The following is a 22,979-nucleotide window of genomic DNA, read 5'->3' as shown; positions in this document are numbered from 1 at the left end:
GATAAGGTCGGACTGAGTTTAATATTTGATCGTTTCCAAGAATCCACATAGATATCAACACCATGTGGTCTGCGCTATCAAACATGTTAGTCAAAAGGATATTATTCTGTCGACGAAAGGCCATTGCATTAAGCCGGGAAAAACTGTCAACAGCAGTTAGCTGAATTGGTAAAAATCGTTCTTTTTATTAGATCAACATTTAAATTCAGTTTCGTTACCGACATTTTTCTTGATGAGCAATTTGTAAAAATCAAATAAAGGCTAAGATCCGCTTTGTAAGTTAAAAAAAAACTTATTGTATGCCCGAAAAATAAAGGGACGTTTCGTGTCATTTTCGTTGAGATTCAATGGATTTCTTCATCGCCACTTTTATTTCCCTTTTTTTAAGGAAGCATCATTCATGTGAGCTTTCTGTAGCTGGTTTTTGAATCTGGACTACCATTTAGTTAATAAAAATAAAAAAGTTGGTCCCTAAATAATTAAATTTATCTTTTAGAAAAGAGTATTGTTTTTTGAGTCCGGATCTTTTTTTTGTGAAAATCTCGAAAATCTATTAATTATGTCTGTTTATTGTACATCGTGAGGTTAAAAAATATTTTAAATATTTTAATTTAAAAATAAATATAAATAATACTTGATAAAAAATAACCACACGATATACGATGAACGAACACGATTTACATAACCCACATATCCCCACCAAAAGAATCCGAAGAGGATCCGGTTAGTTGTTTGTTTTTTAACTCGGTATAAAGTTGAAACCCTCTCTCGTGAATTGATTTATTTGATTCAACCCATCCAAATGTGACTTGTCAACACACATTCAACATTCAAGCACGCAGGTTGCAACTTTTCTCTCCTTTTGCTTGCAAGTTGGTTGAGTGGTTCCTTTTCATTTTTCTATAATTAGACACTTTCTAGTAATTTTAGTGACATTTGTGGATCATCGACGGTCAAAATAGCTTGTATTGTGTGGGAGCCTTCTCAAAACGCGTTCATTGTAGCTTATTGTTGCGTTTGGTTTGACAAATCACCTGACATTTTATTCATTATGTTTTCGTACTATTAGTATATTCAGCTGTTTGATCTTGATGTGTCGTGGAGAGGGGGAGGGGGCGGTTTCTATTTTGGAATTTGAATAGAGCGCACATTCAGCTGTTAATTGTTTAAAATCGTCATGGATGACCAGATATCGAGTAAGACGTGTTGTGGGTCCAACCCAAATTCCTATCACTAGAAGACCATGCAATCAAAACATCTAACCAAGGCAGTCCAGCCCAAATCTAAACCAATACCAAAGCGAAGATAAAGTCCTAGCCCAACCAATTTTGGAACTCAAAGGAAATAAAAGGGGTAACGTTGGATAAGGGATAAGGTTTTGGAAACACCTCATCCAGTGGAATCAGAGGGGTCTCTGACCACCACAACATCTCACTACATTTGCAAAATATACTTACCTGCCCCATATCTGCCCTCTCTCACTCTCCCATTCTTTGGTTACAACTGTGTGTGTGTATCTTCTGCAGTTGGTGCAAAAGTGATGGCCTCAGCTTCCCCAATGGCCAGCCAGCTTAAATCCAACTTCACCTCTCCGATCACCACCAGACCTGCCTTGCTCTCTCCCAAAGGCCTCTCTGCCTCCCCATTCAGGCTCTTCCCTTCCAGGAGACTCTCTTCCTTCTCCATCAAGGCTGTCCAATCGGACAAGGTACTTTTACTTCTCCTCGTCATACATTTTCACTTCATGCGTGTCTGCATTAGTGCCCTCGACTATCGCTAACAAAATGTACCGACATATTATTGATACCTTGTTAATGGTGCGTCAGTCATTTTAACCGGCGTTTTGTATAGAGAATATCGGATATGAATATACTTCTGACCTATTGTATGATTTAGCACGGTAGCACTAGCCACTAGGTTTAGTTGTCTTATATAAGTAGGAAGATTTAGGTTCGGCTCTCGTACATAGTTAACAACTTAATTATGCCCTATTGTATGATTTAGCGCAAATACTAGTGTCAATAAAAGCTCCCTGAGTTTAATGTGTTTGTAATGTTATGGTATGATGATTGAATCAATGTTGCAGCAAAATTTCCAAGTGATTCAACCCATCAACGGTGATCCTTTCATTGGAAGCTTGGAGACTCCAGTGACATCAAGCCCTTTGATTGCCTGGTACTTGTCCAACCTCCCAGCCTACAGGACAGCAGTCAGCCCACTTCTCAGGGGCGTTGAGGTGGGCCTGGCCCACGGTTTCCTCCTGGTAGGCCCGTTTGTCAAGACTGGCCCATTGAGGAACACTCCCTATGCTGGGGGAGCTGGCTCCTTGGCTGCTGCTGGTCTTGTAGTCATCCTAACCCTGTGCTTGACAATCTATGGAATTTCCTCCTTCAAGGAAGGAGAGCCATCCTCCGCGCCCGCTTTGACATTGACTGGCCGGAAGAAGGAGCCCGACCAGCTTCAAACCGCTGAGGGATGGTCTAAATTCACCGGCGGCTTCTTCTTCGGAGGCATTTCGGGTGTCACTTGGGCCTACTTCCTCCTCTATGTTGTTAACCTTCCTTACTTCTTCAAGTAGACTTACTTCTTTTTATCAAACTGTAATCACTCATGTCATGTATGCCACATTGTTTGTGAAATATATTTTATTTTTGATCACTTTGTCACAACTAACCTAATGCACTTCAAATTACCATAAATTCACAATTTTAAAAATGCCAAAAAAGTACGTGTGTATGTATATGTATATGTATGTATATCAGATATCAGATGCCATATAATTAATTACAAACCCATAGATTCATCACTCATTACAGCATTCAAGCTTCAGAAAAACCATACTGGAAGATGTACGTAGCGGGGTAGACAGAGAATTCGATTTCAATTTGGATATCCTACGAACCAAACGAGCCCTTTGATCTTAAATATAATCACATCATCCCTCCACCACTCTTTTCAACAAATTTTGAAGAAGAACCATGAACAAGAGGTGGTACTGCAGCTTCAGATTGTGAGGGCACAGATAGCTCAAATTGCCTCCAAGAAACAGGGGAAACAGAGAGCAGATCAGGCGATACGAGATTATCCCAGCCCCCAAAGGGGTCAGTTGTTGCAGAGGCAGCGGAAGCTGAAGTGGAAGCGTCCCAACCTATGTGTGTCACATGTTTCACATCCGTTGGACACCCTATTTCCATATCCATTTCCAGCACTTCTTCCATATCATCCTTGTAAACTATCAGGGAAATGGCCACACGAATAAGTAAAGATAAACAAGAGCTGTCGTGGTAGTAGTCACATTGACTAGAGCGGATGTACTCCCCAAAACAATGATAACCAAATCACGCGTTCATTGAGGCTTACCAAATTGCTGAGAGAAGTTCTTGAAACCCTTGACGAGCCTATGAATACCGGTTGATATGTTTGGTTTCGGGAGAGCCAGGGATCTAAACGAGTTCTTCATGCCTTCGCCCGATAAGCTATCTTCTTCATCTTCTTCCTCTTCAGCCTCTTTAGCTCCTTTTCAGAAATCATCAAAATAACATGAAAACATAAGCTAGCTAGCAAATTAGAGAGAGAAACACACTGCATGGAAGTACGTATATATATGAGAGAGAGAGAGAGAGAGAGAGAGACTTATTGGAGACGGCTTTGTGTCCGGTTTTGATCTTCTGGGCGGCTGCTGCTGCACGCCGGCAACAGCAACGCTTGATTCAGAAACGCAACCAATTGCGTAAGGAAGAAGAACGAATCTTTCCATTCTTTGTCTCATTTTCCCATCAAACAACGCAAACGAAAAGAGAGATGGAAATGTGGAGAAATGGTGGTTGGGAAAATGCAAAATCGGGGGTGGGAAAATGGTTTGTTATAGCAGAAGAGTATGCGATGCACTGGCTTTGTTATCAAGTCACAATAATTTTACGTATGAAAAAGTCAAGCTACATATGCAAGTATGTTTGGTAGCGATGGAGAAGATAAACACAAATTAACATTTGCAATACTCCAATTGATGGTTATGTTTGGACGTGATTTAAACATTACTTAAGTTGGGTTGAGAAGTTTAACCTAAACAATTTACATATAATTCAGATAAACTAATTAAATGTGTACTTTTGTATACAATTACTCAAAAGTGGGTAGGGTTCTCCACTTCACTTACCTCTCTTATAGATTAAGCTACCAAATTCCACCTTTCTTCTCTCTTCTCTCCTTTTCTTTCGTTTTCTTAATTTGGACTCTAGCTTCATGTAGTGCATACCAAGGGATCTTTCTTATGCATAATCAGAGAAGGAGTTGCATAAAACGGGAACGTTAAGGTGACAGTGTCTTAAATCATTCATATGACGTCATGTGAGAAAGTTAAAACACTTGACGACAAGTGATAGATTTGAGACACTGTCACCTTAGCGTCTCTGTTTTATGTAGTTCTCTCTCAAACAATGTTGATGGCCAGGAATATCAACTTGGGTTATTAGTATTACTTACAAGTAGGGCATTAATATATGAATGATTGCAAGGATAGAAAATACAGTCGTTGAGGGAAGAAAGCTACGTTGTGTCACCACCAACCTTTATTTTATTTATTTATTTATTTTTAGTCAATTTGCTCATACCTTCTGTCCCTGCCTCTGGTTGCAAGACAAACAGCAATCAACAAACTCCGAGGCTGACTCGAGCATCGTTTGGTGTCGAACCAAAACAACAACATGAATTCTAAAACACCACTATCATCGATTTTATGTTAAGTCTTTCGTTAACTTCAAGTATTTTATCATACCACTGTGTCTTTATCTTACCAGTATAACCTCCACAGGAATGGAACAATGACAAGATAAACGACCATCACAATTATTTCCCTATCTATAAGGTCATGAGAAGCAGAGTTGCGACAATCAGTGCACACTCTGAGGTTCTTCATGATGCTATAGGCTATTGCAAGCTCTTTGCGAAAAACGAAAATGAAATTTTCTTTTTAATTTTACGAAATATTTTCAGCAAGTGTTAAGAATTTTTTCATAAGACATTTAAATTTTAAAATTGTATTTATGGTTTATTAAGCCACAAATGTACTTTTGATAAAATATTTAATCCAAAAATTAGTAGTAGGCCCAAAATAGGGTTCCACCTCAAGAATAACAATGATGATTTATATACGAATTTGCAAAACAGATAAAAATCGTGAGTAACACTCACGTTTTTTGTGAAAAATGCAATTTTTTTTATTTTCTTGAAATATTTCCATGAGCATTAAGGAAAACATCATAAGGCATTTGTATATTTAATAGAATATTTAAGCCACAACTAAAAAAGTAAGTGAAAAATATAGTATTGAGGCCTAAAACATGGTCAAAAACGGGTTCCACCCTCAAGAATACTAACGGAAAGTCTTACATTAATTTTCAAAACTCCACGGTGAGACGAAAGTGAAAATAAATAGATTGAACGATGATTTAAGTACGACTGGGTGAGGATTGGTAGCATGGTACCGATCTTTCCATATTCCAATTTATTTACTTTATTTGAGTAACCACTATTAAATTCAAATATCTTTCAATTTAGGTTTTAAATCGTTGATTACAAATGCTTAAATATGAATTATAATAGATTTTGCACGAAAAAATATTTTGGAAGAATATGAAGATGATGGTTTGTTGTTATGGTAAGAGAAATAAAAGAAAAATTAACAAAAGTAAAAAGGAAAAAAAATTGAAAAGTAGGGATCCGTAAGATATAGCGACTTATATAGCTTAGTCGCTATATTTTTAGCAACTATTATTGATAACAATCGGTAACAAAGTACTGATTGTTTCACTTTCTATTAATTTTTTTCCCTTTTTCCATTTAATTTTTTTCTTCCTATCTTACTTTATTTATAATTCAAAGACTTTTAGATTTATATTTATATCCTTGTTTTCAATTGTTTTGACATGGGTTATGAGAAAATCTTCACCGAAAATACATTTTGTAGAGCATGGAGATGATAGTTTGGTGTTACGGTAAGGGAAAAAAGAAAATTTTAACAAAAACATAAAATAGCGGCTTATAAATGTCCCACCCATGGCAACAATGTTTCGTACGGCCAACTATAGTTGACCTTTAAGATTAAAACTAGACTCTACCCCTATTGATGGTAGCTTATAAATGTCCACCCCCAACACCAATGCTTCATGCATGCAACAATTGTCCATCCATGAGATTAAAACTAAACTGACACAACCCGACCTAGGAAGGTCGAAGCGTGCTGGCCATCACCATGAGGTGACATAACCATAAGGGTAAGTGATGTGAAAAAGTGAATAAATTTAAAACTAATCAGAACTAATTATACTAACAGTGGAAGAGTGCGCAATCGTGGGAGTAACCCACTACAATTATTCAGAGTTTAAAAGACAATACGTCTACCAAAAAGTAGTAAAAGCAGATAAAGTACACTTATTACACAACAATGATAAGTTCATACATTTGAACCGAAGATGATGTCAGAACTGCCAAAGGTTCCTCAAGTGCCACGAAGAAATCAGCTATCTAGGTCTTGAAGGGGGAAAAACAAAGTTGAGTGGGTCAGCAAAACAACAGTCGTACGAAAACCTTTATTTTTGAACATACTAACCCCTCGCCGTAAAACAAGTATAGTTTCCTTAAAACATACTACATAGGTATGTAAACAACAATAACAACAATATAACCAGGAAATATGCCAAGTCATGATATATCAATGCCACAATAATATAATCATGTGATAAACAAGTATAATCAATGGCTCATCAATCTATGCTAGCACATGAGTCGGAGTTGCATAATGCAACATGTACGACTGGACTTGGTGTAATCAATACGTTATAGTACTACGATCACGTGAAGACTGGCGTCAAGGCGTGGTCACATACAAGTCGGAATTGCCTAATGCAATCTGTACAACATGACTGGCACCTAACTTGGATCCAAGGCGAGCGAATGGTGCGAATGTGAACATACACGTGAAGGACTGGCCCTAGCCTTGGGCGGAGTACTAACACCAGGGTGCAGCAGATGAGCATGTACAAATATGTATGAATGTCATGACAGTAATATCCCAACCATATAGCAGCATTTATCACAATTTATATCACAATAATGAATACTTGGCAATATAAGTGTAAAAGTGAATGTCATGACAATAATATCCCAACCATATAGCAACATTTATCATAATTTATTTACTTTATTTGAGCAACCACTATTAAATTCAAATATCTTTCAATTTAGGTTTTAAATTGTTGATTACAAGTGCTTAAATATGAATTATAATAGATTTTGCACGAATTTTTTTTTTTTCGAAGAATATGAAGATGATGGTTTGTTGTTATGGTAAGAGAACTAAAAGAAAAATTAACAAAAGTGAAAAGAAAAAAAAATTTGAAAAGTGGGGATCGGTATGGCGGAAGTGACTCGTTAGAAGGATCGGTATGATTGTAGCGACTCTTCAGAAATTTAGTCGCTATATTGATAGCGACTATTACAACAATAGTCGCTCTATTTATAGCGACTATAATCTGGGATAACCGGTACCAAAGTACCGATTGTTTCATTTTCCATTTAATTTTTTTTCTTCCTATCTTACTTTATTTATAATTCAAATAATTTTAGATTTATATTTATATCCTTGTTTTTAATTATTTTGACATGGATTATAAGAAAATCTTCATCGAAAATACATTTTGTAGAGCATGAAGATGATAGTTTGGTGTTAAGGTAAGGGAAAAAAAGAAAATTTTAACAAAAAGATAAAATAGCGTCTTATTAATGTCCCACCCACGGCAACAATGTTTCGTGCGGCCAACTATAGTTGACCCCTAAGATTAAAATTATACTCTACCCCTATTGATGGCGGCTTATAAATGTCCACCCCTAGCACCAATGCTTCATGCAGACAACAATCGTCCATCCATGAGATTAAAGCTAAACCCTACCTCCTATAAATGTCTTACCCTCAGTACCAATGGTTTGTACAGGCAACAATAGTTGACTCATGCAATTAAAACTAAACCCTAGCCCATATTGATTACGGAATAAATAGTAACGAGACCCAAAATGTTGCTACATAGGGTTCAGACTCAAGAATATCAATGAAAAGTCTTACACGAGTTTTCAAAACCGCATGGTGAGGTGGAGGTGAAGGTAAATGGATTCCATAATGAACTTTGTACAAAAAATACAAAACCGACTAATAATAAGTGGAATAAATAGTTGTGAGGCTCAAAATATTGCCAATATAAGGTTCCACCCTCAAGAATATCAACGGAATGTTTTACATAAATTCTCAAATTCTACGGTGAGGCATAGGTGAAAGCAAATGGATTATGATGAAGTTTGTACAAAATTGTAAAACCGACTAAATACCGTAAGTGTTAGCACATGTTTTTTTTTTTTTTTTTTTGGGGAAAAAGTCCAAATTTTTTACTTGGACAAAATATTTTTCTTATGCATTAAGGTAAACTTTATAAGCATTTAGAATTGGTTTTACCGTTTATTGAGCTTAAATGTGTTTTTAATATAATATCCAAGAACTAAACAATGAAGTGAAATAAAGAATAGTGAGATTCAAAATGTTGCCAAAATAGGGTTTCTTCCTATAAAAAATATCAACGAAAAGTCTCTTTTTTTGGCTATTTGTAAGGGAGATTTTTCAATGTGATTAGAACACAAGATGGTACACCACGTGTTATTATACAAATAGTGAAATATGTGTGTTAAAAAATTAGTAACTAAAAAGAAATACAATTTACCACCACTTATATAAAAACACGTGGTATACCAATATTCCGATCACAATGAAAAATTTCTCTATTTGTAAGACACGAATGAGAATCAACCAAACATGAATAGAGTGAAGTCTCTCTTTCGAACACGTTACTGATTTCATTTTTCGCTTACAGACATTGTCACGAGCAACTGGCCTATTTCACGTATGCGGTTTTTTCGGGTAAAAGTTTTCCACTTTGATTCATCTCACATGAGGATGAGACCATGTAATTGAAAACGTTTGTAAGAAAATGGGTTTACATTTTCTTTCGTGGTATGCATCATTAACAATGGGGCAATGCAACCGAGGAGGGACACAAAATATCACTGTATAGTATATGCTAACATTTTACAAACAAATCAGAATGATGTGTTATAAACGAGCCTCATATGCTCTACTGGTGAAGAAATCCGAAAAAATAAAAACGGAGCACAACACGAAAACAAAATGTGTAGAGCATTCAAGGCTCTTAAAAGAATCAGGTTAGCCTAGGGTTCACAGTTTGCACTTACAGAGGAGGATAAAAATAAGACGATACGGAGAAGCATAGGAAGAGCAAGCCTCCAACTGTAGCGACTGTCCGTTGGGAGATTTTGGATGCCAACATACTCCCTCCTACCACAGCCACAGACGTGCAGATTGTATGTCCTAGTGTTGCACCCACCGCAACTCCAATCGCATTTTTGTGGGTTGCCAGCTGCAGGGTTCAAAGAAACTCATCTCAGTTCAAGAGGAAAAAGTATTGACTAAATATAACATTAACTATGAAAGGGGACTTAATATATCAGTTCAAAGATATTCATCTTACAGCAATTGTCGCTATTTGGCTGCGATCTCCCCACTCTGCTAAAAACGTTAAAATGAATGACTGCAACAGCAAACAGAATTAAGTTAGTAATGAAGGTTATCATAAGACTTCAAACTAACAGCTCAAAGGTCTCAGCTGCATGAGTTGATTCTCAACATCGCTTAGCTATAGAATAAGATACGGATCATATTTGCTACAAGCATGCGCTACAAGTATAGATCAAATAAACCAAATCAGTCATACCTCCAAGAAGATAGGTGTACAAAATCTGGAAAAGAAACGGCGGAAGGGTGTCTTTCCCTGACCAGACTCAAGTTTCTCTTCAACCTAGATATATCAGATTCCAAGCAAATTTAGACAACAATCGACCAAAAACACTAGTGGAGGGACAAAATTCATGTTGTAAGTTCATAAATGCAATGAAAACATGAGGATATAAAAAGTGATCAGGCATCAGGAATAATGCAGGCAAACAATTTAGAACAAATATGAATTCTAAGAGATTATTCCCACTACTCCTAAATTCCTAGTCCTTTCATGGCTAACTCAAGGGAAACCACAGACCGTAAAAAGTTTTAAACATACGACACCGGTTTACTCAATGTCATCAGCCTGCTTTATCAGTTGCACAGTTGAGGTAAAGTTTTTTTGGCAGTCTTCATCACTATACAGATGAGGTTTTTTTCGGAGGTTTCTGAAGACCTCCCTTGTTCACATGTTCATTCAAAAGCATCAAAACAATTCTCGAAATAATTTAAATATTGCTTTATCCAATCTAAAGTTGAATATTATGATCCAAAACTGGGTAGTACAGGCACCAATCATTTGCTAGTTTACCATCCATCTATCTAGAGATCATAAATAAACACAAATCAGTTAAAAGGCTAAAAAGTGAAAACATATCATAAACTTACTTCTTCAATTTCTTTCTTCTGGGAAGATTTAGAATCAGATGATCTCCAAGCAATGTAAAGTAACCTCAGTCCAAAAAATAAATATAGAACTGCAAAGAAAATAGAATTACAAAACTCGATTTACCATCAAACATTGAAGCAAGAACATGTGTCTATGATTCTATTGCCAAAAAAAAAAAAATGAAAGATCCAATTCTCATAAAATTTTTTAGTGGTCAAGTAACAAAAAGAATGGGTAGCTTTACCTGTAGCTGCACTATTTGTATGCTTCCTTGATATCAAGTTTGGCACAATCCTACCAAGTCCAGTGGAAAGTACCTAATTGACACACACAAAACTTAAATCTCGATCAGATAAATAGTAACAAATTGCACTTTTCAGTTCTTGAAACCGTTTTGTTACAACACCATGGAAACAAATTGCATATTGAAATATCAGATAACTTACCGTCATTATAAACAAGGCTGAAAGTGCACCAGATAGGACAATTGACTTGGGGTGACGCATTGCCATAAGAGCTGCTATTATAAATGTTTCGTCTCCAATCTAGTAGCAGTTATCAATTGGGAAAAATATTAGTTTAAACAACATAGCTCTCTTTGTTAAACAGGTTCAAAAACATAAAAACAAAAATAGCACCACCATGCAAGCTCGATCATTTGTTTATATACACTTGACTTGGTTCCAGGCCATCAAATTTCATTCTGTTATTATGGGATTACTGATTACTAACAGAACAAGGAGGTGAGAACCTCCCATAAATTACCACAACTTTCAAACTAAAATTTACCTAAACAAGATTGGAAAGTTTGTGCACAAACCTCACTAACTAGTATCATTGACAAGCTTGCAACAAAGGCATCGAAAACTCCAAGACCTGAGTCCACGTGGAGGCCGATAGCAACTGAGTCACCCTCTGTCTTGACTCCAAGAGTATTAACTTCAAGAATACCAAATTTTATCTGTACAGACAAATTGATGTAGTATTAACGAAGAAATTCAAAGAACAACATACAGAATTTTCCATTTAAAAAATACAATTGAGTGTTAGGCATACAAGTTACAAAAATCCAATCCAAGTACCCCATCAAAAGCATGAAAATATAAACGAAATGAATACTAATGTTGCGCAAAAGAACCAAATTCAGTTTAGTTTCGTCCAAATTTCAGACCTACAACGCGCCACTTCCAAATAACTGTATCCAAGCTTCTAAAGCATCAAACTACAAATCAAATCAAATAACAAACTTACTTTACGCAACACTACCTAATTCGATGAACATACAATTGAATTTTATACAAGCTACCAACTCCCCCACTCTAAACAGGTCTTGCAGTATCACATTGTAACTTGCTTACAATCAGAGAACAGAAACATGACCCATCAGATAAATAATGGTTAGGGAATGTTCAATGTCTTCGTTTCTGATCCATTTTCTCAGTAACCAAAGAGATTGTAAGATGATAAAGAGAGGGTGATTGTCAAACCTTGCTACGACGGCCCAGATCTTTGGATCCCCCATAGCCTCCCCTCTCAGCTTCAGCCCCAGACTCCTAATCACCCAACAAATCACCACAATTAGAATCATATATACCTATATGTATGCATACAGAGAGAGAGAGAGAGCTACCTGAGCAGAAACCGCGAGGAGGAGGAGCAAGAGGAGGGGGAGGGAGTACGCAATCGTTCTGGGAATCGAGCGAAACCCCATGACTGCAGAAATTGGAAGGTCTGAACTCTGAAGCTGCGATGGGTAGTCGATGGAATCAGAGGGGAAAAGTTTAGGGAGGATTTTCTCAGGAAAATGGATCTGAATCCTTGCTTAGTGGTTTACTGAGATCCTACGTAAAGCCTGTAGAAATGGGAGAGATCTGACGAGAGACGGAGAGGGAGAGATCTTTGCTGAAAGCGAAGATCTCTACGAGTATGAAGGTTTCACATATTAAAAATTTTAAATAGTGGAAGGTTTGACCCCAGAATAAAGTGAAAAAGGGACGACGTTTTTAAATCGTATTAGTAATATGTTTTCTTCTTCTTTAGGGACTCTCTTCTCAAACTATCAGAGTTTTGATACTTTGCAATATAACGCGAATCAATCGCACAATTTGGTTTTATTGGTGTCAATTTGACTTATACATTATCCTAATGATGATTTTCATATATACTGTATCATCAATTTAACGATTGACCACATGTTCAAACAGACTTAATTTCACATTTATATAATTGTCACAAGGTTAAATGTTAGGGTGATCTTATATGCATGTTTTCTACCTCTTTTACTTATTATCTGATCATGATTTTGTATTAAATTGGGGAGTTTGATGTGTTTTGTGTGAGTTTTATAGAAATAATAGTCGGAAATAAATATGGATTTTTAAAAAGAATTATAAGGAAAGTATGAAGGAATAACGAAGTGAACTTCTGCTATGTGAGAGTTGTGCTGGAATTTGGGCTTCATCAAATAAGTCCAATTTGGGCTTCATAAAAAGTGGCGGTTGGACTTTTCCAACAAGGAGAAGGACTTTAATTCCTCATTTGGAGGCAGACGAGGATAAAATATAAAAAAGAAGGAGAACCCAGCCCCGTAAAAGAGGAGAAGATTGAGAGCCGAATCCGGGTGTGCCTCTAGGGAAGAAGATTGCAGATTTTCAGGACATACTCGCACACGAATACAGAATTGGAGTTTTGGGTTTCTTATTGAATTCATTCATGTTTGTCATTAGTTTAATCATGAACTAAGTCCTTTTGCTATGACTAGGTGTACTCTGATCATAAACATATAATTCTCGTTATTATATATTAATCTTATTTATTTTTCATGTTGAGTAATTGTTATTGTGTTTCATCGTTATCAAATAACTGGCTATTATTTGTGTGAATAACTAAATTGTGACTGACATGTTGAGTTTAGTAGATTGCTTCTCATAACAACTACCATGAATTACATAATTAAGTAGACGTACTGGTTATGTTTTGTGTAGTATCGCGTAATTATCCATTGAGCGTAAAGGGTTTCGGTTATCTATATTTGTGGCTAGACATAGCATGGGTGGATAGTTAGAAACACGGTTAATATATTCTGACAGGAAATGTTGATGAATCAAGGGATAATTGCTAGTAACATGGGAATAATTTGATGTTAATATGAATAACGGGATTAGATGAGATTGAGAATGAGGAACTTGATGTCCTAGTGCTTCCATATATTAATCTTGCATAATTCATTCACTTTAACTTCATGTTCGATCAATTATTATTTTTACTTTCGTTTCGTTTCTTTGCATATTTGAAGTTGTTATCGTAATCCTTCTTTTATTTAAGTTTAGCTTGAAGTCAATCTCAATAGTAAATTTAGGTTAATCCGATCCTTGTTTGAACGACACTCTACTTATCACTATATTACTTTGACGATATTGTAAACTTCCAATTATCAACAACATTAAACATATTGAATGTATAAATTGATATGATTTCAAATGTAAAACTACATGACCAAATTGTGAAAATTACCTCAAACTGCCGTATATAATGGAGTTAGCCTGCACTAACTTTTCATTTCAAATGCATTAATAAGAAAATACAATATTTCAAATGAATAATTCTCAGTGTCACATGCTATAGTAAAGTTCATATTAATTAGAGAATGTTATAGATGATTTTGTGTGCTAAATTACATTATTGATTTTGTAAAGATATTTACAAACTCACAATAATTAGGTCTCTTTCAAGAGTCCAATTTCTAGTCAGAAGTTGAATTCATGATATGGTGTGGGACTCCCTTATGTTTTCATTCTCACATAAGCAATCAACGCACAAGTAATCTATAGTTGGAATTCATACGTCATTAGGTAAAACGGCCTTATTAAAGTTGCGCATAAAGCACGTACTTGTTCACGTTTATTGTATGTTCAGTTTAAAGAGAAAGTTTGTGAATCACATTCATTGTGCTTGTATACACGCAAATCATAGACAAGTCAACTAATTTATATGTTGCCATGGGCCGAGTCTTGCAAATAGTAATAATAAAATAACATAATTGTACTTTGAGTCGTTTAAAAATGTTAAAATTCAAATGCATATCAAATATAAAAGATGTAAGGCACCGTATGAAGATCTTATTATCACGTTCATTGTGCTTGTATACGCGCAAATCATAGACAAATCAACTAATTTATACGTTGCCATGGACCGAGTCTTGCAAATAGTAATAATAAAATAACATAATTGTACTTTGAGTCGTTTAAAAATGTTAAAATTCAAATGCATATCAAATATAAAAGATGTAAGGCACTGTATGAAGATCTTATTATGGTGAAGTATAGTAGATCAATGCATACACAAACACAAACACACGAGTCATCGCTGTTCAATTGGAAGTGGAAATAATGGATCAATTGGGAGGGCCACTTGGCAATTCCACCAAGCATCTGCAACCAACCAAATTGGTGTGAGAGGGTAGAAGAAAGCTCATTGCATAAAAACGAAGGCCAAAGGACAAATAGAAATCGTCCATGCGTACACTTCTAATCATCTTCTTTTTTTGTCCCTCTTCAAAAAAAAAAAAAAAAGATGCGATTGCAAAACCAAAAAAAAAAGGAAAGGCCAGTGAGGGCCCAAAACTGGGCCCAACCCAACCCAGATGAGCCGCTCGACCAATCAGGTTTGAGGGGAATGCGTTCGAGCTGCCGCCACTTTTGAATCGTGAAAACGAAGTGAATCTCCGCCGGTTAAGACTTCAAACGGCCCCCGCCTCTTCTCTCCTCTTACTGCCCAGCGGATTTCTCGTGTTGCCACCAAATTTCCCCTTCTTTTCCCTCCAACTTTCACTACTCCCACGCCCACTCATTTCATTTATGTATGTATTTTGTTTGTTTTTGGTGTACTAATTTCTAGTTATTCTATTTTTAATTTAATTTAAAAATATATATAAACGAGTAATGAACGACTCTATATAAAGTGCCTGAAATAACTCTTTTTTTTTCTTATTCGGTTACAAAAGAGGACAAACTGGAAGGCATCGATCCAACAAATAACTCAATATACTATCATGTCATCGTTAAATCCACTAAAAAAAGATAATCTACTCGCTCAACAAAACAATAACCGCTCTAAATAATTATGCAAATGGTGCATAGGTAATAGATTTAGCTAGAAAAATATAGGAATATGATTATCTCCCCTCCTAATCTCTTTTCCCTTCTCTCCCCTTCTATTTGAACAGTCACGGTTAAGCCACGTCAACATCTTATATTGATTTTTTTATAGAGACAATAAGACAAAAATCAATGTGTGAGAGGAAGGAAGAGAAGATGATGGGAATAGAAGGGAAAAAAATCCTACTCCAAAAATAGATGGATGTCTTGACAACGGCATTCGTCAAGCAACTATTATAAAAGTAAAAGCATGAGAGCTTTACTAATTAAATAAGCAGCAGCCTACAACAAATCTTGTCATGTTTAGCACCACCGAACGTTGGTGGCGAGTCGAACTCATACGTTGAGCAAGCAGAACGACCACTTTGTCTAAGCCAATAATGCAAAGAAGGGATGTAAAGGTGCAAAATCTCAGTACCAAAATTAAGGCAGAAACAAATTAGAAGAGCTTCCGAAAGTAAATAAATCCATTGCATAGCATAAAGTGGGAGAAATTGACATGTTGCTTTTTACAGGATTAGCAGGGAGTAGCTAGACATGATCTGATGGTTAAATAACTAAAACAAATATGCATGGTTACCCTTTTTAGAGGGCACAAAAACCATATTTATAGTACATTTACATAACCCTTTTTCTAAGCTTGATCATCTCACCTTAATTATTGTGATTCTTCCTTCTTTTAATGCTCACTCTTTTCGTTTTCGTCTTAAAGTTTTCGTTATTCTTTGTAGTGGATGAAATTTAATGCTGATAGAGTTTGTTGTGATGTTATTAAAATTGGCGTGTCGGTGTAACATTTCGTTATGAAGCGGTTTTTGTTTGAAAAATATCTCACGTGACGAGCCTTGACGTGGTGAAGTTTCAAGTTGCCAGGAGGGTGGCCAGCTGGCCTTCGAGTGACAGATTGAGCTTGAGGGTGACGCCCTCTCAGTTGTCCAGATCATCGGATTCCTGCATGGTGACTATTCCTCGTTGGATTTAGTTGCTGAAGACATCAAAACGAGACACTAAGACTTTGTTGCATTTTAAGTATGTTATGTCTGCGAACTAACAAAAATGTAGTTTAAATTTATTTTTATAAACACTTTTTAGATCGTGTAAAATTGTGTTAGTTTTCTTGACGGGCATATAGAAATATAAAGAGGAGGGACCCCTAGACCCATCGTTTCGTAATTGTATATTCTGTCGATGGTAAAACTCATTCGTCAACCATGCATGCATTTGACTATTTTTGGTCTAGAAACCTTTTTAATATCTCAACTACTTTCCTTCATATTAATAAAAGAATATAATTACAACTATTTTCTTATTAATATATCACTTAAATATCTATGTGAGTTTTTAAAGCTCTCAAAAAAAATGGGTTGTCATGACGAAATCATTAGCTAATCACTTTTAATTAAAAAATAAAAAAAGTAATTAGTAAGATTTCGATTATTATTAAAAAAATTGAAAATCAAAATAAATAAAAAATGGGAGGGAGAGCAGACAGTGGAAAATATAAAGAAATAAGCTGGAAATAGTAAAAGCGGTTACAGAAAGCGGTCCGAGTTTCTGGTATCCGGTTTGGGGGAAGCGCATATTCGCAGCCCAGAGAGTGGAACCTACTCGCGGCGCAAGCCGACAACGTGTCGAATAAAAATTGGCTGAGGGCATTGACGTCGAGCAAAAACGCAAAAGCAAAGGGGAATGGTGAGGGAGGAGGAGCACGCGTGGAGCGGGGAGAGCGAGTATAGGAGCTGAGGCAGTCGCGGGGGAGGGAAGTAGTGTGGGGTTTGGTCCGTTTATTGCCAAAACGCGGGTGAAAAAGCTTGTCTGGTTGAGAGATGGTTGGTTTTTATTCCTCTTCTCGTTTGTGGAGAGGAGAACACACCGCTCTCTCTCTCCTCTCTCTGTCCCTCTCATCATCTCTCTGTTAAAACTGCTTTCTCTCTCTCCATGTAAAAGTTTCTCTCTCTAGAAAGCTGTTATTCTTGTTAATTTGGCTCTCTGTTTTCTTTGTTTGGTCTGGGTTTGGTCTGGTTTAGATAGAGAGAGGGAGAGAGGGGAGAGAGAGGAGAGATATAGTGTGTGTGTCTGATCGTTGAGAGGGGGATTTGGGTAGAGTGCCGGGTAGTTGAGGGGGAGGGGTTGAGTGAATGAATGGGAATTCCGGTGGGGTTTGCTAGAGTGACGGCCAGGTGGTGGTGGTGGTGCTGCTGCTGACGACTTAACTTACTGTCTCTCTCTCGCCGGCGACGGAGCCATGGACTTCGATGCCGGAATTCCCATGTCTCGTGCTGCCGCGCCCGTCACCGACGCTCGCTCACTGTCACCCTCCTTGACCCAAGGTCATCTTTCCCTCTCTCTTACATAACACAACGCACATGCATTTGTCTTTGTATGTCAATAATTGTCGTTGTTTTCTCTGTTTCTGTTTCTCTTTTGTTTCGCCATTGTTTCCTTGTTTCCCCAATCACGTTTGCTGCCTCCGCCGATGCGAATTGTCCCTTTTGACCTCTCAATAGCTCAATTCAGATGTGATCAATGCTTCAAATCTTCTTCAGCTTCGTCAATTTCGATTCCCAGGACTTGAATTCGCATGTTTTTTTTGTTTTTTAATCTGATTTTTTTTTCCGGTTCTCGAATGATTACAGAATGTTGCCTCTTGTTTTGTTTTACCAAAGTTTTAGCCATTCCGTGACGATTTAAACACAGTAATTGTTATAGCACGAAAATCGCTATGAGAACCGTTATTTCAGAACCAATTTAAACAGAAAATGCAATGTCAATGTTGAATTTAATTACCAGTTTAAGGCACAATTTATTTGCTTGATTGTCTTCTTAAGGCATACAAGTGGTAACAGAATGCAGACGAAATGGACTCGTCAAAAATATGCCTTTCACTTGAATTTTGATGAGTTTGTATGACACAATGTAACGAACTTAGTTATGAAATGTTATTTCAGATGCAATGTGGCAAATGAATTTGAGATCAAGTGAAACAATGGAAGCCGGGCCCTATCCCGAGCGTACTGGAGAGCCAGATTGTTCTTATTACATCAGAACAGGACTTTGTAGATTTGGGGCGACATGTCGCTTTAATCATCCACCTAACCGCAAGCTGGTATAGTTTCACCATGTTTACGCGATTTTTTATGAGTTTAGTAATCTTTAATCTTTCTTCAATACTTTTTAGCACAAGGGTAGTATGCTTCGTGTCTAAAGTTTAATAATTTCATTCAATTTGATTGAAATTATGTCTGTATAATAAGATTCTGTTTATTGCCAGGCTATTGCCGCTGCAAGGATGAAGGGAGAGTTCCCCGAAAGAATTGGACAACCAGAGTGTCAGGCATGTATTTCTGTGGAAGGTCGGTCGTGTAATTTTGGTCTGACTTCAATAATATTTGTTAAACTTCCCTGCAGTACTACCTGAAGACAGGAACCTGCAAGTTTGGAGCAACATGCAAGTTTCATCATCCTAGAGACAAGGCGGGAATGGCTGGAAGAGTTGCCTTAAATATCTTAGGCTATCCACTTCGACCGGTTTGATTTTCTGTTTTCATCTCATTATTGTGCCATTTTCACTTCATTTGTTCATTTCCGTTCTCTTTGCTTTACTTGAATGACGGACAGACAGGGGACTCGCCAATCGTGTTGATGTGGTGAATTTTACAAGTAGTGTGACACAAAATAATGATTTAAGAATCACCCATATGCTAGAGGAGAAACCATTTCGTCTTAGGACCGAGTGTTCCACTTTTACTCTATACTTGAATATGTGTGGTGGCCATGTTGTTTGTATACTATCTGTATATTTGAAGTAATTGTAGAATTGAACAATAACTGCTGCTGCACATTTTTCGTTAAGGCATACTGTACATCTATAAATGTCTATGCATATCTGCTTTAGAGATTGTTTTGTAGATCTTTGTGTGCATCTTAGTTGGTACGATAAATTCCTTACTTTTTGTTCTTTGTTTTTAGCAGAATGAGGTCGAATGTGCTTATTATTTACGAACTGGACAATGCAAGTTCGGAAGCACTTGTAAATTCCACCATCCCCAACCTACTAATATGATGGTTTCAGTGGGCGCCTCTCCTGTATATCCTACTGTCCAATCTCCAACTACTCCTGGCCAGCAGTCGTATGCGGGAGGAATTACAAATTGGTCAAGAGCATCTTTTATTCCCAGTCCACGCTGGCAAGCTCAATCAAGTTATGCTCCTCTCATTGTTCCTCAAGGAGTGGTATCAGTCCCGGGATGGAACACATACAGTGTAAGTTTTATTGTACCCTTCTGTGCAAAATGCTTTGATGCTCTTGTTTTACCTTATGATTGCAGGTAAGGGTGCAACTAGTTATTGTTTGTCTCGGAATCAATTTAATCGGAGTTATATGCATGTGTGTTTAAAATTGTTGATCTTACTGCACAAATAATAGTTTGAAAATCTATCTCATGAGAAGAAAACAAGATGAAAATCAAATGGTTTGCAATTTCTTTTACTGCACTCCATCAGAAAAGCTCTAATGCAGCAGCTTTTGAGTTTGAGTTCAATAGTATATTTGCGCTATGGTTCCCTGAGCACAATCAACACGCTTATTTTGTTGGTAATTTTTGCAGGGCCAAGTTGGCTCCGTTTCATCTCCAGAGAGTCAGCAACAAACAGTGGGAAACAGTCAGATGTATGGAACTTCACACCAAGGTGAACCGGAAAATTCAGGATCTCAAGGGGGCTTTTCTCCTTACAGTTCCGGTTCCATCCCTGTGGGGTTCTATGCATTGCAAAGGGAAAATGTATTTCCTGAGAGACCTGGCCAGCCTGAGTGCCAGTTTTATATGAAGACCGGCGATTGTAAGTTTGGTGCAGTCTGTAGATTCCATCATCCTAGGGAGAGGTTAATTCCTGCTCCAGACTGTGTTTTGAGTCCAATGGGCCTTCCTTTACGACCGGTGAGTTACTTTTACTGTTGGAGTTTGGTTATAAACTTGAGCTATGGTTTCGAAACTAGTTGTGTGCTCTTATTACATCTTTCATTAAGTAGTCTAACTTGGTGACATTTTACACGATGAATCTGGTACACTTTTTAACAGGGAGAACCTTTGTGCATCTTCTATTCTCGTTATGGTATCTGTAAGTTTGGACCAAGTTGCAAGTTCAACCACCCTATGGGTATCTTCACTTTGAATCTCTCTGCATCATCTTCGGCTGATGCCCCAGCCCGGCGTTTGTTGGGTTCAACGTCGGGGGCTGCTTCATTAAATTTATCATCAGAAGGGCTAGTCGAAGCAGGATCAGCAAAGCCCAGGAGACTTTCATTGTCAGAGCCGAGGCAGATGCCTAGTGCTGAGGATAACATTGACACAGAGGAGTGAAAAGCGGCTCGAAAGCGAGCCATTTACATTAACAATCTTTTGAGGGATAAAGAAGAGTCTGGTATGATATCTGTAAATTGAAGTTGATTATGTCCTGAAAATGCATTCAGCTGACAGATTCAACTTTCTGAATTTCACATTGCTGCATTGTATAAAACATCTCCAAATGTTGTCACTTGGAAAACCCAATGTGAACATTCTGTCCATCCCAAATCCCAAATTTTCTCATGTTATGATTTATTTTTCGCGGGTATTACTTGAAGCCTTGTAAGTTGTAATGAAAAGTTTGATAAAAATAGAAAATTGTAGGGAAGGATGAGTCGTGGGATAAAAAAGAGTTCAAAATATATTGTATGCATCTTGTAATTTGTTTTATATGTTTTTTTATCAGGTTTATTGTTGACATCATTTGACCAAATAAATGTCATGACCTAAACCGTTCATTCACTTTGGATGTCCAAATCCAATCATTCATTCCTCGCTACCCCACTTCCGCCAACTAGCCGTTTGATCAAAATCCAACAGTCCGGATCCTGGACTAGATGGATTTGGTGGAAAGGGATCCGGACTCGTTGTTAAATATTGGTCTGCATGGATGGTCCGCACCTTTGGTCCGACAAGAGAAACCCTCGTACCTGTACTGCACATAATCAATCCTCCCTTGTTCCTAATTTTTCCCAAACCCAACTAAAAACCACTCCCACAGTCGACTCCCTTTCTAGGCTATTTCTTTACGTTTGATTTTCCAATTCCTCAACCCCAAACCCAAACTTACCAAATCAAGCAGCTCAAAGCAAATACCCATTACGGACCCTTGTTACCATAACATTAATGATCCACCAAATCGAATTCAAAGGCCGCTCAAGAGAAAAGATCAAGGACCCACTTCCCAGCTCACACTCTTTTACCAAATTCCCATGACCTTTTGCCTCTCAAAGCTCACACCAAAGTAGCACCCATCTCAAGAAGCAATTCATGATGCCTGCTCGTGCTCATGGGGTCACCTTCTCTCTCCTCCTGCTGTCCTTTTTGGCTACCGCTATCTCCACCACTGAAGCAGCAAGCTTAGACCATGTGAGTGTTTCGCTTCAAAGACCCCCCAACTTTCCTTTCAATTTCATAGATCCCTGTACTTTTGCTTGTCAAATGGGTCATGATTTTTTTTTCTGGGTTTTCTGTGATTTGAAGTGCTTGTTTGTTGTTTTGAACTTTTAAGGCCAATGGGTCTGCAGCTGTGGGGCCACTGGTGCCACTGATCGGAGCTGAAAAGATGAAGACTTTGGTGATGAATGAGACCAGGAGGAAGTTGGGGAGCTTCCGGATTTGTGCATTGTGTACTTGTTGTGGAGGTGCCAAAGGTCTTTGCTTGCCTTCTCCTTGTTGCTATGCCATCAATTGCAACATTCCAAACAGGCCTTTCGGTTTCTGTTCTTTCACACCCAAGACCTGTAATTGCTTTGGATGCCGTATCTAACTCTTCCTCTCTATATTTTATAATTTTATAATTAAAAATTGTTTAATTAGGGGTAATGTTTGATTTTGTTGGGAGTCTGGATGGGAAAAAGAATATCTGTTCTTGATTTGTTTGCTTAGAAGTTATGAAATTTATTTATATTTCCAGGTTAGCTTATTTCTATATCTAGTGGGATAATTTTCCATTGTTTTTTTTTGGTGGAATAAGCAGTGCCTGGAGATAGGATTAGCATAGTTGTGAGGCAATTTAGGGAACATTTTCCTTGTTAATGGAGCTATTTGGGGTTCTTAATGATATTTTATTGACTTTCCAAAACAATATATTAATGTAAGTGCTCAGTAGAGCTACTGTGAGTGACACTCTGTGACAAGGATTAAGGTTCAACTCCCATGTTCTATTATTTTAGTCTTGTGCTGATATTCTATTAATTTGTGATGAGTTTTAGTTCACGTTTTTTAAATGAAAGTGGTTGCTACTAATGTTTTCT

General features: G+C 37.3%; 4 protein-coding genes across 5 annotated transcripts; 2 read left to right on the top strand and 2 right to left on the bottom strand.

Moving 5' to 3' along the window:
• The first annotated feature begins 1,480 nt into the window (after positions 1–1,480).
• LOC103930397 (photosystem I reaction center subunit XI, chloroplastic) lies at positions 1,481–2,658 on the top strand. The gene is made up of 2 exons (XM_009339734.3): positions 1,481–1,708; positions 2,087–2,658. Exons 1-2 carry the CDS (start codon positions 1,541–1,543, stop codon positions 2,576–2,578), a joined length of 660 nt encoding a protein of 219 aa, XP_009338009.2. The 5' UTR covers positions 1,481–1,540; the 3' UTR covers positions 2,579–2,658.
• Positions 2,659–2,715: 57 nt separating this feature from the next.
• LOC103930398 (CRIB domain-containing protein RIC4) lies at positions 2,716–3,921 on the bottom strand. Its single transcript, XM_009339735.3, has 3 exons — positions 3,634–3,921; positions 3,361–3,516; positions 2,716–3,232 (listed from the first exon to the last, which is right to left on the bottom strand). Exons 1-3 carry the CDS (start codon positions 3,767–3,769, stop codon positions 2,931–2,933), a joined length of 594 nt encoding a protein of 197 aa, XP_009338010.2. The 5' UTR covers positions 3,770–3,921; the 3' UTR covers positions 2,716–2,930.
• A 5,170-nt stretch (positions 3,922–9,091) lies between these two features.
• On the bottom strand, positions 9,092–12,457 carry LOC103930396 (GDT1-like protein 4). Its single transcript, XM_009339733.3, has 9 exons — positions 12,133–12,457; positions 11,990–12,055; positions 11,323–11,463; positions 10,949–11,047; positions 10,747–10,819; positions 10,502–10,590; positions 9,831–9,914; positions 9,588–9,647; positions 9,092–9,476 (listed from the first exon to the last, which is right to left on the bottom strand). The coding sequence occupies exons 1-9, from the start codon at positions 12,211–12,213 to the stop codon at positions 9,288–9,290; spliced, it is 882 nt and encodes a 293-aa protein (XP_009338008.1). The 5' UTR covers positions 12,214–12,457; the 3' UTR covers positions 9,092–9,287.
• Positions 12,458–17,471: 5,014 nt separating this feature from the next.
• Positions 17,472–22,892, top strand: LOC103930390 (zinc finger CCCH domain-containing protein ZFN-like). 2 transcript variants are annotated; one of them, XM_009339724.3, is made up of 8 exons: positions 17,472–17,988; positions 18,607–18,764; positions 18,930–18,992; positions 19,067–19,186; positions 19,628–19,921; positions 20,266–20,595; positions 20,737–22,092; positions 22,235–22,892. In XM_009339724.3, the coding sequence occupies exons 1-7, from the start codon at positions 17,904–17,906 to the stop codon at positions 21,016–21,018; spliced, it is 1,332 nt and encodes a 443-aa protein (XP_009337999.2). In that variant the 5' UTR covers positions 17,472–17,903; the 3' UTR covers positions 21,019–22,092; positions 22,235–22,892. The 2 variants fall into 2 exon arrangements, with proteins under 2 accessions (XP_009337999.2, XP_009338000.2); XM_009339725.3 differs by having other exon boundaries at positions 17,473–17,988; positions 19,631–19,921.
• The last annotated feature ends 87 nt before the right edge of the window (positions 22,893–22,979 follow it).

Source organism: the organism of the source record quoted next, unplaced genomic scaffold (assembly GCF_019419815.1).
Source record: "Pyrus x bretschneideri cultivar Hongxiangsu unplaced genomic scaffold, Pyrus_bretschneideri_v1 Contig11, whole genome shotgun sequence".
NCBI classification, from domain to species: Eukaryota; Viridiplantae; Streptophyta; class Magnoliopsida; order Rosales; family Rosaceae; genus Pyrus; species Pyrus x bretschneideri.
Note: the sequence above shows the minus strand (reverse complement) of the source record. Positions and strands in the feature narration are given on the sequence as shown.